Genomic DNA, 15,400 nt, shown 5'->3' with positions numbered 1-15,400 from the left:
GCAAACAATTCCTTCATGTTCCTGAGGGCTGTGATGGACTCAGTTCACGAACGGGAACTGTACTTATATATCTGCCTAATAAAGCCTTGAAGGTTTTACTGTTGTGAAGTCAGCCGGCAGGACTGACATCCATCAGCTTCTCACGCATTCGGGAGAACCTCCTTGATAAGGCGAAACACAGCCAGGAGAGCCGGGTTGGTCCCGAAGCTCAAACAGATCCCTTTCCACGTAGCACCCCTCACTCAGCCACTAAGAGGCCTGGAGCCACTCCTACCGCTAAGCGAGCTCTGTCCCTGGCGCTGGGGATGCAGGAACAGACAGTTGGGAGGAGACAGAGACACCGATGAGGATGCCAATGGCGGTTTGGGCTGGACTCGGGTACATCCAAGGAGCCTGGAGAGTCTGGGTGGCAGGCTTTCCTGGATAACTGGTGGGGCTTTTCATGATACCCTGAGCTCCAAACGGACCTCAGCCTCAGTTCTTCCCATGGCCAGACGCTGAGAAGCATTCTGATTTGCTCTGATACTGTTCTCTCCTTGCATCAAACACCCACACAAGCTTCACAAACGAGCAAGTGAGGAAAGGGCCAGAGATCCAGGGGTATTCCCAGCCCCCTCCAATTCTGGTCGCCCAGGACCCTGGCTCTGGGCCTGGCTTCCAAGAGGAAGGGCAAAGGAACAAGGAGAAAGCCACATCCTCTGCGACTGGTTGGGGACAAAGCGGTGTGAGCACAAACTGTCCATTTCCACGTGGACTTGCGCCAACACTGGGCACTGGCCAGCTTCAAAGATCATGACCAACTCCAGAATGACTTGATGCCCTGCTGGGTTCCAAGCCCACTGTGTGACCTTGGGCCAGTTGCTTCGCCTCCCTGGGCCTCGATTTTTTATCTATAAATGGGGCCATTGGGAGGGCGGAGCTGCATCCCTCCCCTGAGCCCACATTCTGGGGTGATGAGGTCCCCAGCAGGCGGCAGCTCTTCAAACTGCCCGGGATGCTTTGCCCTTGGCATGATTTTGCAGTCAGCCTGTCCTAAAGAAGGCTCTTTTCCAGGGCCAAACTCCCCAGAAACAGCTAAGAATTTGCCCACTGGCCTGTGGAACAGGCCTTTTCTCTCCCTCCCCTTCTCTTAGCAATGAGAAGGTAGAGGACCCCTGGGACCCTCTTCCTTGCGTCTGCCCCACTGGCTCTGCAGAAGTCACCCATCCCACCGAGCATGTTGATTTCAAAGTTAACGATCAGAATGGCATGGCCTTTGCTTCCTGAAACTGACCCCTTTCCCGCCCACGCCCACCGAGCCCGTTGCTGGGAAGCTGGCCGGCGAACGCATGCCCTGGATTCTCTCAGCTGTGTTTGTAGGTCTGGGAGCATTGTTTTTAGGCCAGGAGCAGCCTGAATGCATTTGCAGAGGTGCAGGGAGACCCACGGCTCAGTGAATCAGGCTGGGACACTGCCTGCTCCACTTCCCGTTGGCCGGAGTCCACGACGGCTGGACAGCAAGTGCTACAGCCAATGGCCACCTCGCTTCCCCTCCGAGTCCCACAGGGTCAGTGGAGCCGGGGTCTGGGCAGCGGGGCCTGGAGGATCACTCAACAGATACAGAGCAGTAGACACAGGGCAATCAGAGAAACAGGGCCTGGAGGTCATGCCCCAGACAGTCACACTCATCCTGCACAGACGATGCCTTATTTTTATACACCTTTTAATACATTTATACCTTTTACACACCTTCACCATAATACAGCCGAGCAGGAAGCAGGACCACCAGCTGTCTTGTTAAAGCCCACACCCTCACGCAAGCACTTCCCACGGCTCCATCACCTGTGAGACACGGCACACTCCTTAACCCGGCACTCCAGGCCCACTCCCGCTGGGACAGGACTGACGCACCTCTGCTCCAGCAGCCCGACGCTACAGCCCTGCACCACCTGCTCACCCACCCCTGATGGTCCGGCCTCTGCACATTTGCTCACACTCTCCCTCCTGCCCGGAATGCCTTTCGCCCTCATCTCTGCTTGACAAGTTCCTACTCATCTCTCAAGACTCATGCTCCCACCCTCCCCCATCCAAAGCCATCGTTCCCACCTTTGCCTTCTCGGGGCACGTGAACCACTCTAATTAGCTACAGGGTCGTTACACGTTTTCCCGACTGTCTCGGGGTCCATTGAAGACAGACAGCATCTTTTTTTCCCTTTATCCCCACACCATCCTACCTGATGGCCTCTCAGTGACGGCCTGGTCCATGTGTCCACTGCAGGAACCTGTGAGATGGATGCTAAGAGTGAAAATGGTTCTTTCCACGAGATTCAAGGAGAAGCACCTACCATGTGCAGGACACAGCAGGGCCTGAGGTTTTCATGGCCTTTTTCGTACGATACACTGCCAGGCAGGCTGGCTTCAAGGGACCCTGAACTAGTGCCATGTGTTGACTTGTCTAAGACACGGTTTATGTCTTAAATCTCTATACCAGCTTATGCGGTCAGGTCTCCTTGGAAGCGAATCTTACAAGATGGTCCATCTCTCCCTCCTACCCAGCACGCACTCAATATTTCTGAGATCGGTTTGCTTCAGCCGGGCCCCAGGAGAGCCACTCCTGAAAAACAGGCCAGAGCTCCTCTTCCCCGGTGGGAGAAGACACAGGCCAGAAGACTGTGGTCCAGGCCTCCCTGTTCCATCCGTATGAAAGCAAGAGCCAGAGTTGGAGACGAAACCAAGCAGACCCCAGAGCCGCTGCGTCTCCCGTGTACGGCAGGCCTGCAGTGATGCCTGGACATAGCTGCCGCCCTGGGAATGTTTGTGGACGGAAGAGGAGGGACGGCAGGGCCCCCAGGGTTAACTGTGGCTGAAGAGACATCCAGCCTAAGGGAGGGGATCGGGGTCTTTCTAGAAGATTCCTCTGAAAGAGATCTCCAGGCCCACTTCAGTGATCCCGTCCAGTGATGACTCCCCCCATAATATGGTGCTCTGAATTAAAGGGCTGCTCCTGAAACAGTATGTACTTGGTGGAGGGCCTGGAAGCTGAGACTGGCCCCAGTGAGCGTGAGAGCATCCGTCCGTAGAGAGTTTCAAAGCAGTGGGGAGACAGAGAACAGCACCTCCTCGGGGCTGTTCCCCACCGGCCGAGCCCCCTTCCTTGTCAGTCCCCAGGTCCCATGGGCTCATGGAGAGTGACAGGGCTCTCGGGCAGCTGTGTGCGTTTCAGGAACGGCACGAAGCCGGTGTGGCTAGAAGGGGAGAAGCAAGGGGAGATGGCAGGAGCGGAGGTCGGACCCAGGGCCAGATCGTGCAGGGCCCTGGAGGCCTTCCCAAAGTCGTTGGCCATTGCTCTCAGGGACACTGGCGAGCTCTGAGCTCTGAGCAGAAAAGGTCATGGTCCTTTAGACGCTCCCTCTGGGGGCCACTGGAAAGCAAACTGTAGAGGGCCGCAGGGAAGCAGAAAGAGAATGGCTTGGGTGGAGGTGGGGGGAGTGGCCAGCATGGGAGGCGGCGCCACATTCTGAGTGTTTTGGAGCAAGAAGGGGACGAGTGATTAACTACCTAGAAGAATCTGGTTCTCGCATTTTTATTGCTCCTGAGAGAAGAATTACTGGGAGGGTGCTAAAAATACAGATTCTGGGCCCCTACCCTCTGAGGTTCTGACTCAATAGGTCTGCCACGAGGCCCAGGAATCTGTATTTTAGCAAGCTCCCCGGATGCTTCCACGGAAGTGGTACCTGGATCCCTCTTGGAAAAAAACCCTGCATGACTCAGTCCTTGCACTTCACAGCCGAGGGAAGCCAGTGGAGGGCCAGAGTGGGGCTGAGGCTTGTCCCCAGGTGCCCAGGTGAGACAGGGCTGACAAGCAGGCCCCCTCACTCCCAGGCTGGGCTCTCCTCACTGGCCTCCTTGCTCCGCTGCAGATTTGGGATGGGCCCTAAAGGGCAGTGGTACCGTCCCAGGCCTACAGGAACAGAAGCCATGTGTGGATACACTGCAGCTGTCTGTGGTCCACCACTGCAGCCCCAATGCCCTGCAGTGCCTGGAACAGAGCTGGTGTTCACTGAATCTTTGTTCTACTGTTGACAATCAACACCTGTCCGATGGAAGAACAACCCCAGTGATCACCAGTGATCAGGCAGGACCAGAGAGGCACACCCAGTGGAGGAGATAGCACCATGGCTGGAGAGATGGACAGAGCAGCTCTCCAATTCCACAGGGATACCTGGAGCAGGCTTATGACAACTTCAGCACCTGTACGACATTTTCAGACGGGTGTTGATCTTGTCGGTAACACTGAGAAAAGTCTCAACACTCCCTTCTAGAGAACAAGTGTATTCTTCTATCCTGCTTTCTGGGTGGAGAACACGGGCTTCCACTTCTACCTTTAATGTTTAACACTGCAAAGCCGGGCTTACTTTTTCAGAAGTTTTCAATAAAGCCCTCTCAGCAAGTGAACTGGGACTACGTGCACTCATAAATCACTTTCTGCTTATTCATGATGCTGTCAAAGCACATTCACTTTATTTAAAAACAGAAGACTTGTCAATAGGATCATTAAAAGATGACTGCCGGGCTTCCCTGGTGGCGCAGTGGTTGAGAGTCTGCCTGCCGATGCAGGGGACACGGGTTCGTGCCCCGGTCCAGGAAGATCCCACATGCCGCGGAGCGGCTGGGCCCGTGAGCCATGGCCGCTGAGCCTGCGCAGCCGGAGCCTGTGCTCCGCAACGGGAGAGGCCACAACAGTGAGAGGCCCACGTACCGCAAAAAAAAAAAAAAAAAAAGATTGCCATTATCATCCATCTTCTGAATGAAAAGGAAGCAAGAATCTTTGGGGGGGCAGGGCGGGTCACACAGAGGCCAACGTAACTTGAGTGGCTTATCTGTGGCAGAACGAAACGGTCTTGGTCAGGATCCCAGACTATATTAGCAGACATAGGCTCAAAACCTGGGATGATGGAAAGACAGGAGGCCCTGGGCATTCCTTATGTGTGCTTCTGCTTGGGGATGCTAAAGGAGGCATAGAGAGTGGCTCATCACAGTTTGTTGAGAAACTGAAGTGAGAATACACAGAGCCTCCCGAACACCCCACCTGACCTGTGATTCTGGTTTCCGTGATGTCGAGTGCAGAAGCGTTCCGCCTAGCAAATGCTAAGGCAAGCCCTCGACGTCCACCAGAAGGGCCTGTAAGGGTGCAGGCTTTCAAACCCACGCAGAGTCTCATTTACACTCGTCACAAGCCACATACAAAGACGGCATGAAACATATAAAATTCTTTAGTAAATTTAGGAAAATTCTGTGCTTCTCAATGCTGGAAATGGGTGTTAAATCATTTCTACTTACTAGGCCCCAAATAAGTGTTCACAGGAATCACAAATCAGAGGCCAGGGACTTCACAGCCTTCTTGCCTAACTGCCGATGCCTCTGTATGGCCACTTCTGCATTCTCTGCCGTTGACTAGCCAAAGGTACTAAAAATCTGGCCCAGAACTGAAGCTACCAGGAATCTGTTCTCTCAAGGCTTGGGAGCAAAGGGTACAAACTCTACAGGTCTCACTAGGGACATGCAATGTAATTTATCATTCACTAGGGACATGCAATGTAATTTCTCATTCACGACATCGAAAAATTGTGCTGGCTGCTAAGATGTTTTGGTGTTTTACAGATGACAGGTGAATCACAATCGAGTTTTCCAACTCATTCTGTCTGCTTTTTCTCATTAATCACCTTCCATGAAACTCGAAGCTCTTGGCACAGAAGCCATTCAGGAAACCAGAAGAGGTGGAGGGAAGGTCCTTTTTGTTAAGACATCACTCCTATGACATGGGCAAGGCCAGCATCAGAGCTAGAAGGAATTTAAACTGCTGGCAAAGACAGCCAGCTTGAGTATCGTTACTAGAATGTAAGGAAGGGTGATTTCAATGACTTCCCTTTACCCTCTGTAAATTGTGTGTTGCAGACAGGATACTGGAATCTTCTGTCCTGGGTATGGATGATAGCCATCCAGATTTGTAGAGCTATCAGCAAAGACGGCAGCAGCTACGCTAGCGTGGGTGGACTTCCGCAGGCTCCACGAAGTATCTGCTGTTACGGCATCTCTATTTGTTACGGCATCTCTATTTGGGGGCTTGAAAAGTTCTTGAAACTGACAATTCCTCCTCTAAGTCCTGGAAACTCTTAAGAGCTATAGGTGAACCTTTAAGTTCCTGCATATGCTCCTTCTACTTCTTTCTCTAGTTTGCTGTCTGGGGGAGGATTAACCCGTGGCATGCTGGAAGAGGAGTCACGCTCTTTCCGAAAGCTTCTGTTACATAACTTTTATTCTGCGTCCCTTTTCGCGAGGTGCAGGCTGGCAACGCCTTCCAAAATATCCCACGTGCCAGCTTGTGATCACTTCCCATAGAACCCAGGGTGACATGGCACCTAAGGAGTTATTTTAGCTTCCCCCGAAGAACTACCAACGCTAACCCTTGTAGGGTAACACTTGGCTTATTTCTGAGTATCTTTCAACTCTAATACATTCGACATAGAGTTCAAAGAAATCCAACATTTTGGATTCAGGAGTCTCTCAAGAACGACATCACCCCCATATGTCATATACATCAAATCTTTGGCATGCCCTCTCTGTGCCATACTGTTATTTAAAATTTGGGGAAGAAGGACAGGGTTCGATTTCCAGACACACTGCAGCATCAGTGGACATGAAGTGTGGCAGGTAAGGGAAGGATGCTTTCAACCCCAGCAGAACGCACTTGAAATCGTGCTTGTTTCTGCCATTCAATAACCGTGCGACTTCGAGCGACGCGCTTCAGCTCTCCAAGCTCAGGCTCCAAATCTAGAACAAGGGTTCGTAAGATCTACTTTGCAGAGCCGGCGGGACAAAATGTTTAAGGACTGGTGGTTCCTTTCTCCCACCCTCTTTATCTGACGATGACTGCAGCTTCGCTAGGAAACCTGACCTCTGACCACAGACTATTTAAAGTGTGACAAGTAAGCCTGCCCAGAGAACCCGGCAAAAACACCACTGCCAAATCTACGAACTTCTCACCATTTTTCAGCTTCAGCTGAATTCAAGGCTCTAATTAAAGTACTTTCCATTTTCAAAACAACTGCAAACAGTAATTACATACTTCCCCTCCTACCTTCCAGGAACAGCCTAAGACTACGGCGAAACCTCCATGTCCCCTGGACCTCGAGCTATAAAGCTAGATGTGACACTTCTCCTACCCCGTTGACCCAAATTACATAGTGGCTCCCGCCGCATGGACCCTAGAGAGGGTCCTGGCTCAGCCCTCTCCGTTGTGTGCCAAGATGCCACCCGCAAGGTGCCATGACGGGAAAGCTGGCATTATTGCCTTTAAGACGAAAAGTTCTTTCATCACACAGGGTAGAGTCCCCGCTTAGGATAATCAATACACTTTTTTACAATCACCAGTTCTTTACTGTTTATACAGATATTTAATTGAAAATGTTATGTAACCTCAAAGTACAGGGCACTCTGGAGCTATTAATAACCAGCTACATCCAGATTCCGAGGACTCTTCGGGCTTAGAGTTGGAGGGGGTCTCCTGGCACTGATGTACACACATGCACATGAACACAGGGACACATACAAACATACACACTCATTGCACAGATGTAAATGAAGACCCCAAGAATGGAGATGACTTATCCAAGGTCACAAAGCCAATTCAGAGCAGAGGCAAGAATAAATCCCAGGTCTCCTGGCCTCTGGAGGATGTTCCTCTTAGAGAAAAGGAACACACCCCATAGGTACCTGCGTACATCCTCAACACTGCACAAATGCTGCAGCATCCGAAGTGGGTTCTCACAATGCGGGGCTTGTCAGCTCTGATCAAAAGACTTCCTGGTCTAGACTCCCGAGTTAGAAATGGGATGCCCACCAGGGAAACGTCTCATTGTTGTCATTCATTTGTGATGCATACCCCTCCTGCTCTCCCAAGAGAAACATGAGGCACCTAGAATATACCTGAACGTGAGGCCATTATATATGGTGTGGAAGAGGTCAGGTTTAGCAATCTTCCAGAAAAGAAGTGGGTTGAAGACAAAACAGAATCGAAAAGGGAGACTTTTTTTTCTCAATTGCACACTTTCACGCCAGGAGGGTAAAAAAGAGCAAAAAATAAGAGAGAACTGATGCATTAAAAACTGAGTATGAGGAACAGGAGTCATATTTTTCTGTGGAATCAGGCTCTGGGTAGCAATAGTACGATATGTGACATAAAAACTGTTCTCTCATAATTACATCATCATTTCCAAAAGTAACTTCATGAAGATTGTTTCTCTGCCTTCATTTTTATTCAAAACCTCACCCGTCAGTCATGCGGAGCTAAAACACACAATGCTGGTAGATTGATATGTCCACACAAGATGCCTTACTCGCCATTCACAGACCCCATGAGCTTGTCAAAAATGAAAGCTTTGCTTTGGTTCCGTAAATATCGAACAGTCATAAGACCCGCTGGGAGCACAGTTTCTGGGAAAAAAAGGTGGGCCGTGCCCGTTTCATTTGAGATTCAGTAACACTTTAAAAGGTTCATTGATCCGCATCTTTAAAAGACCTATAACAACCCCATTAAGTGCCCACAGGGCAAGTTGATGAATTTAGCTGTAATTACAGGCAAAGACCAAGTCAGGGTCTAAACCTCCTAGTGGCCCCCCTTTCTTGTGACAGTCCCTCTATTCCTGCTGAGACAGGCTCCACCCTTCCCTAATATAATCAGCAAACAATGGAGAGAGGAGAGTCTAAAAATCACTTTATTTACTTGCTTTAATTGTTTAGGCGGAGAAGGTTTTACCTATGCAGCTATGACAGTTTCTTTCTGAAAGGCACAGGCAGGCTCACCAGCTGGTCCCTTTCGAGCCAGCTGGACATCTAGCTGATGCGTTGTATTTCATCAGTTCTTAGGGGTCAATGTCATCTCTCCAAATGAAATGCCTAACCTGTCCCATGAACCCAATCTGGCACGTTGGGACATTTTATAGCCACCATGCTTTAGCTCAATAAATCATCCGCTAAAGCACTGCCCAGGCTTCACCTCCTTTGGGTGGAACCTGAATTTTGCAGCTCCCTCGGGCACCATATCCTCCTCTTGGAAATCAACAACCTATTTGATCAACAAGCTATCTTTCCAAATGTGTGGGTCTGATCAGCTCTCACCCCCTAGCTCCGGCCTGTAACCCCCTCTTCTGCCACTCGAAGAATCCCTTCACTGGAAGGGATCTGAGAGTTCATCCAGTGTGACCCGTCATTTCACTGACAGGGAAACCGATGGCCTTTCCCTGTACTGACACCAACACTGTCCGAGTCCTGCAGACCACCAAGCTCAACGCTTGGTCACTCAAGCGAGTAAACAAGCCCCTCGGACCAGGACCAAGTGATTCCGCGTGGCTTTCCCTCTCAGGGTCGACCTAAATGCACTTAAGCAAACAGTTAAGAGCTACAAAACCAGAGAGTTGGGGGCAAGCTAAGGCCTCCTGTCTACATTACCCTCCCCCCTCCTTTTCTTCTGGATTGAGATGTGGGAAGTTCTGATGACATGGAAGGTTGGCAAATTTGAACCAAGATAAAATTTCGGGCAGGGCTGGTTCCTACACAGTGGCCATCTGGGATCAGCCTGTTAAGTAACCATCTCTAAGACGTACACAACCAGGGGCACGAGCTTTGATTAGCCCTCACACCACAGAAAGGTCTACGACATGGTTCTGAGGCCGAGCATGTGCTGGACACACACAGCAGAGAGGAGGCACACAGGAGGATCTGAACTCTGCCCTTTCCAACCTTGAAGAGGCCTGGGAGAAACAGAATCCCAGGAAAGAGAGCACCCAGGGGAACATATCCTCCTCCTACCTGAACAGAAGTGGTCACGCACTTACAGTTCACGTAAGGGTGAGCAGCTATGTGATGGAGGGATGGACAAAAAAATTAAAAATACATGCTTCCAGCAATCTATTTCATCCAAGCAGATACTCATCAGCACAAGTCTTTTCACACACACACAGTAACTCCAGACGGAAGCAGTTAGTAGAAGAAATGGGACAGGTGTGTTTGTTACAAAAGGATCAGCTCGAGGGAGAGGTGGAAACAGCACCCTGGTTTCCAATCCTGGTCTCCCTGCTTGCGCTTCCTGGCCCTGTGACCTTGATTAAGTCATTCAGCCTCCCTGGGCCTCAGTTTCCTCAACTGAGCCAGAGAATAAGGGGAACGCACTTCCTCTGGTGGTCTGGAGACACACTACCCAGCACAGCCTGGACACCAGTTTCGAGGTCACTATATGTGAGTCGTCTCCCTCCACAAATGAAGCGTCTGAACCCAGGTTGCATATAGCATTATCGAGACCAAACAGGTCTCCTCCTGCCTGCGTGTCAAGCCCGCATCTGCCTCCCTGATGGCCCGGGAAAGCACCAGGTCTCGAAGGCGCCCGGGCAGTTCGGCCTCTAGGCAGGGTCTGGGGAACAGGGGAATCCAGGGGTTCAGTAAGAAATCCCGCAGGCTCTAGGTGGGGGCCGAGCAGGGGGCTCGGAGGCAGCCTCTGGGGCCGTGAGAAGGGGCTTTGTTTCCGCGGCGGAGGGCCTGGCTTACCGAGCAGCGCATCCGGAGGCGGGCGGGGGGCGCGCGGGGCACGCAGCAGAGCCACAGCCTGGCCCGGGCCCGGGGTGCCTGAGCCGCAGGAAGGCGAAGAGGAGGAGAAAGAGAAGGCTGCCGCCGGCTCCTGCCTCATTCTCCCGGGCAGCGCCGATCCGCTGGCCGCTGCCAGCTGGGGCTGGCCGCCGGGCGCCGGACCCCGCGCGCGCGGCTCATGTCCCGGTCCGCCGCTGTCGAGGTGTGCGCGCAGCCGGGTAGTCTCCGGGCGGCGCCCCGGGGCTCCTCATGCCCCGCGCCGGGGCTCGGCAGGAGGACCTCGGGGAGGCAGCGCGGAAGAGAAGAGAGGAAGAGAGAGCGTGAGAGCGCGCAGAGCTGCGCCCCGCGGGTCCAGGGGCGGCAGGCACCCAGCAGGACCGCGCCGCCCCACCCACCGCGCCGCTGAGCCCCGCGCCGCACGCCCGCCCAGTGGGGCGCGGAGCCCCGGAAACTTTAGCACATGGCTGGTCCGGCGGCCGTGGTGGCGGGAGCTGTCCCGGTCTTCCCGCTCCCCCTCCTCCCCGCCCCAGCCCCGACCCCCGAGAGCAGCTTACCGGCGGCGACGGCGACCGCGACAGTGGGGCGCCCACTCTGCCGCGCGCAGAGCTGTGCGCACCGGCCGGGAAGGAGGAAGGGGCTGGCTGCGTCGGGGTCCCTGCAAGGGAGGGGCACCTCGGCGGCGGCGAACCGCGCGGGTCAGGCGTCCTGGGAGGAGGGGGCGGGCCAGCCTGGTCAGCAGGCCCGGACAGGGAAGGGTCCCTGCGCCCCCGGACCCCGCTCCGCAGCGCAGCTGCTGACGACACGCCCGGGCTTCCCCGGCCCCGGGTCTGCGGAGCCCGCCCTGTTACCTAGCGACTCGTTCTGGGGAGCCCACGCTGACTCGCACTACTAGCGGGGCTGCGGCAGCCGAGGGGAGGGGAGGGGAGGGGAGGGGAGGGGGAGCTCCGGAGGTGGGGGAGGGCGGGTGGCTGCAGCCGGAGCTCCTCCTTCTGCTTCCCCCTCTGCGTTGGGGAGGGGCCCGGGGAAGACGTCCTACACACGGCCCCGGAGTATGGGGGTGAGAGGAAGGCCCACACCGAGGTGGAGGTCGGGTGGGAGGCGCGGAGATGCGCCTTCCCCTTCGCTAAGGATGCAGCAGCAGGTGGCGGCGACGTGGCCCGTGGAGGCCCGGCGCTTACAGGCGCGCGTATATGGGCCCGGCCGGGGCGGGAGCGTGAGGAATGTGGCAGTGGACGCGTGGGGGTGTGTGACACACTCCCACCCACGTGACGTACTTGGGGACACGAGGACTCGGGTGGCGGAGGAGCCTCCTTCCTCTGGTCTCTCTCACTCCTTCCTGGACATTTTGCTCCTGCGCTGTCTCTTCATCATGGAAGCCCAGGATGTCGGGGGCAGTTTCGTTGTAATCAAACCAACCCCGGTGTTGGCACCTCCCCACCCTACCGCACCCTACCCCACCCCTGTATCCAGTTGCTCACATTGGGGGTAGACACTTCAATCTGGCTCGGGATGCCTTCCCATTTGGGGATTTGGGGCCCCTCCAATTTCCCGCAATATGTATATGGAATGTGCCCTAAGTTACTTCACATCTTCCGTAAAATAGCGCGTTCATCCCCAAAGCCTGTAGCTAAACGCTAGCACCTAAGTTGCCCCACAAATGTGAACATGTATTAGCTGTAAAGCTACAGCCAGTCTCCTGATCTAGGACCTCCCCAAAATATACCCCAAAGCCCAGGAAAGTGGGGCAAGGGTCTGTGAAAGTCCTCATCGCAGGTAGGGACCGCTTTTCTGGATGAGGGAGATGACTTGCCACTGGGAGCCTCAAAGCAAGCAGAGCTCAGGCCTCCTGATTTCCAAGCTCCCACACACCACCACTGCCCCTCTTCAGCAGCTGGGTGCAGAGAGCCTCACTTCCCCACTCCTGGGAAGACCACTCATTCCTGCCGCCTCACCCCCTGGACCAAGCCCACACCCCTTCCTCACCCTACTGTCCTCTCTTCCTCTCTGGTGTGGATATGGGGAGAAAGAGGCAGAAGATGACCCCACAGAGGAGAAGGGGGACCTCTTTGCCCAAGAAAGTTCCCATATCCTAGCAGGGGGTCTCACCAGGGCAGATCCCATCCCTGAGGGGCTTTGGGAAATACCAGGACCCCAGCGGGTTTTGTTAGCCCATTGACAGGATTCTTCCTCCGATGGTGATGATGATGATTACCATAGTTATTATTCAGATGTCAGTAACTCTTGCTGAAAAACCCTGCAAACCCATCCAAACAGAAACCTGTATCTTAAGAAACAGAGGCCCAAAGGCAGCAGCACTTTTCTGAGAAAACCACTTTGCATCCCAGCCCATGTGCCAGTTGAGATCCAACATTTTCTAGTGAAATTGGGAGCAACACTGTCGCCCAACCAGTTTTTATGGGTGGTGGCAGCCAGGCAGCTGGTCCACAGAAACTCCAGAAGGACTGCTTCCTGGCACCATACTGGCAGCCGGCTCTTTCTTCAGCCCAGATTTCCCAATATGCAGATATAATTGGACATCTGATTTGGTCAGGGAACCCAGTGCTCACAGTAAACAAAATCCCAAAGTTTGTATTCCATGCACAACCAGTATCTGGGCCCCACTATTTCAGGAAACAAGGCAGCCTGTGAGGAAATGTGATTTGACAGTCCAAACATCTCATTCACTGTGCACAAAGATTTGAAAAATATTGGCTTGCGTCAAAGCCAAAGCCAGCACGTTCATCCTTTACAGTGTGTGTATGGGGGCGGGGCAAGAGGGCAACAGGTGGGACTCCCTCTGCATCATATTGTTATTCCTCATGCTTTTCTTAATACAGGTGGGGAATATATGAGCGCGTTGAGATTAAGGAAACCCGTGAACCCCCAGGGCCACATCTTTCCAGGATGTCCATCTGCATGGCAGTGGAGGAACATCTCCTCAAATTTGTAAGGACTGTTCACTGGAAGTTGGGCACAATACTAGTCACTAGGGGTGCAAAGATGAATTAGATAAACGCTCTGTCCTCTGAGTCCTCCTCGAGACATTTATAGAGGGCTTAACTCATGCCCAGGTATTCTAGGTACCGAGGGCTCTATCTACAAGTGCTAATTTTAACTTCATTAACCCCTCTCTGCGGGATGCTCAAAAAGGTTATATATAGGTTCCCTAAAGTCACGTAGCTGGCAAATGAATGGACTTGGGAGTTGCAGCCTGGTCTCCCTAACCCCAAAGGCCATGCTCCTAACCATTTTTCTATTTTGTCTGCCAGGCTAAAGAAAAATGGAGACAACAATATTATAGAAAATGTCTGCCTGACATTTAGGATTACAAATGAGATGTGTGTATAAAGTCACCAGGATTTGTTCCTGGAACAGTTAACTCTCAATAAAAGCTACCTATTGTTAATCATTAGACCCTCAATTTTATTTTGAATTCATAAGCTCTGCCTTATCGGGATTACCAAGTACTATTCTTGGAGGCATAGACAGAAGTGATAAAAGTGCAGACATCTGTCTGCAGGACTGCAGCTGGCTGCACAGAGGAGGTGGCATTTGAGTTGGATCTCCAGGCATGAGTAGGTGTTGGGTATGTGGAGAGGACATGAACAGGAATGGACTGATCGAGAGGACTGTATAGGGGAAATTCGCAGAGCTATGAATAAGCAGCTCATGTGGGCAGGAGTTAAGACCCAAGACAGGAAAGCAAGAGGATGGACAGGAGCTGTGGAGACCACGGTTTCTGAGTGCTGGCCCCCTCCCTGAAGGCACAAGCAAGGACATCTTTTGAGCCGGGGCTATGGGGTGGTGAGTGGGGAGGGACAATGCGGCAGAGAGCCAGAGAGGGGACCCAGCCTCCCGGCAGCCACCAGGCAAAGGTTTACTGGCCGTGCTTGACGGGGGCAATGGGGTCATGATGCCTGCCAACCTCAGTGCTTTGCAGGGCCACTGCGAGGGTCAGAGCCCACTGCGTGGGTCACTAAGTGCGAGAGCAGGCTTGGCAACGTGTCGTGGGTACATTGTATGCACAGGAGGCCTGACTCGTTCACCCATTCTCGGGATTTTTTTACAACTCATTCATTCATTTATGTGTTCATTCATTGAATATTATAATATTACATTTAATATTGTGTTTATTGAGCATCTACTCTGTGCCCAGCACTCTGTTGGCTCTAGGCATTCAGCAGTGAACACACCGTGGTCCCTGCCCTCATTTTACTCACAGTCTAGTGGGGAGACAGACCAGTCAGCAGGGTGGGGTGGCAAGACCGGGGCTCAGTGCTGTGTTGCCTGCAGGCCATGTGGTCGCACAGAAGAGGGGCTCTTCCCTGGATTCAGGGCATTGAGGAAGTTTTCCTTGGTGGGATGATCCCTCGGCCTCAAAGCTGATACCTAGCAGACCTCATGGCTGGAACCTGGGGCTTCTGCCTGGGTGGTCTGGTCCTGGTGATTGCAGCCTCTGGGATACGCAGCGTTGGTGCTAACAGGGCGGCTGAGATAAAGGATAGGGCCTGTGGAGTGGGGAGAGGGTGTCTTAAAGGACAGGTAAAATGTAACACTGTTTTTGCCTAGAAAAGAGGCTTTAGGTCTGAATCTTTCCTTTCCAACACCCATATTAACGTGGTTATCAAAATAAAATAACTCAGCCAACCACACTTAAGAAGAGGTGAGAGGGGCTTCCCTGGTGGCGCAGTGGTTGAGAGTCTGCCTGCTGATGCAGGGGACGCGGATTCGTGCCCCGGTCTGGGAGGATCCCACATGCCGCGGAGCGGCTGGGCCCGTGAGC

General features: G+C 53.1%; 1 protein-coding gene across 1 annotated transcript in view; it reads right to left on the bottom strand.

Annotated features, from left to right (window-relative positions):
• Window positions 1-11,549, bottom strand: part of TUNAR (TCL1 upstream neural differentiation-associated RNA) — a 48,266-nt gene extending 36,717 nt beyond the window's left edge. Inside the window, exons 1-2 of the mRNA XM_060293666.1 lie at window positions 11,172-11,549; window positions 10,579-10,896 (exon numbers count right to left, since the gene is read on the bottom strand). Coding sequence (XP_060149649.1) covers window positions 10,579-10,590 — 12 coding nt within the window. The 5' untranslated portion in view covers window positions 10,591-10,896; window positions 11,172-11,549. The remainder of the gene's footprint in view (window positions 1-10,578; window positions 10,897-11,171) is intronic.
• Between the last annotated feature and the right edge of the window lie 3,851 nt (window positions 11,550-15,400).

The sequence above is a fragment of the Globicephala melas genome, chromosome 2 (assembly GCF_963455315.2).
Source record: "Globicephala melas chromosome 2, mGloMel1.2, whole genome shotgun sequence".
Classification (NCBI taxonomy): domain Eukaryota; kingdom Metazoa; phylum Chordata; class Mammalia; order Artiodactyla; family Delphinidae; genus Globicephala; species Globicephala melas.
Note: the sequence above shows the minus strand (reverse complement) of the source record. Positions and strands in the feature narration are given on the sequence as shown.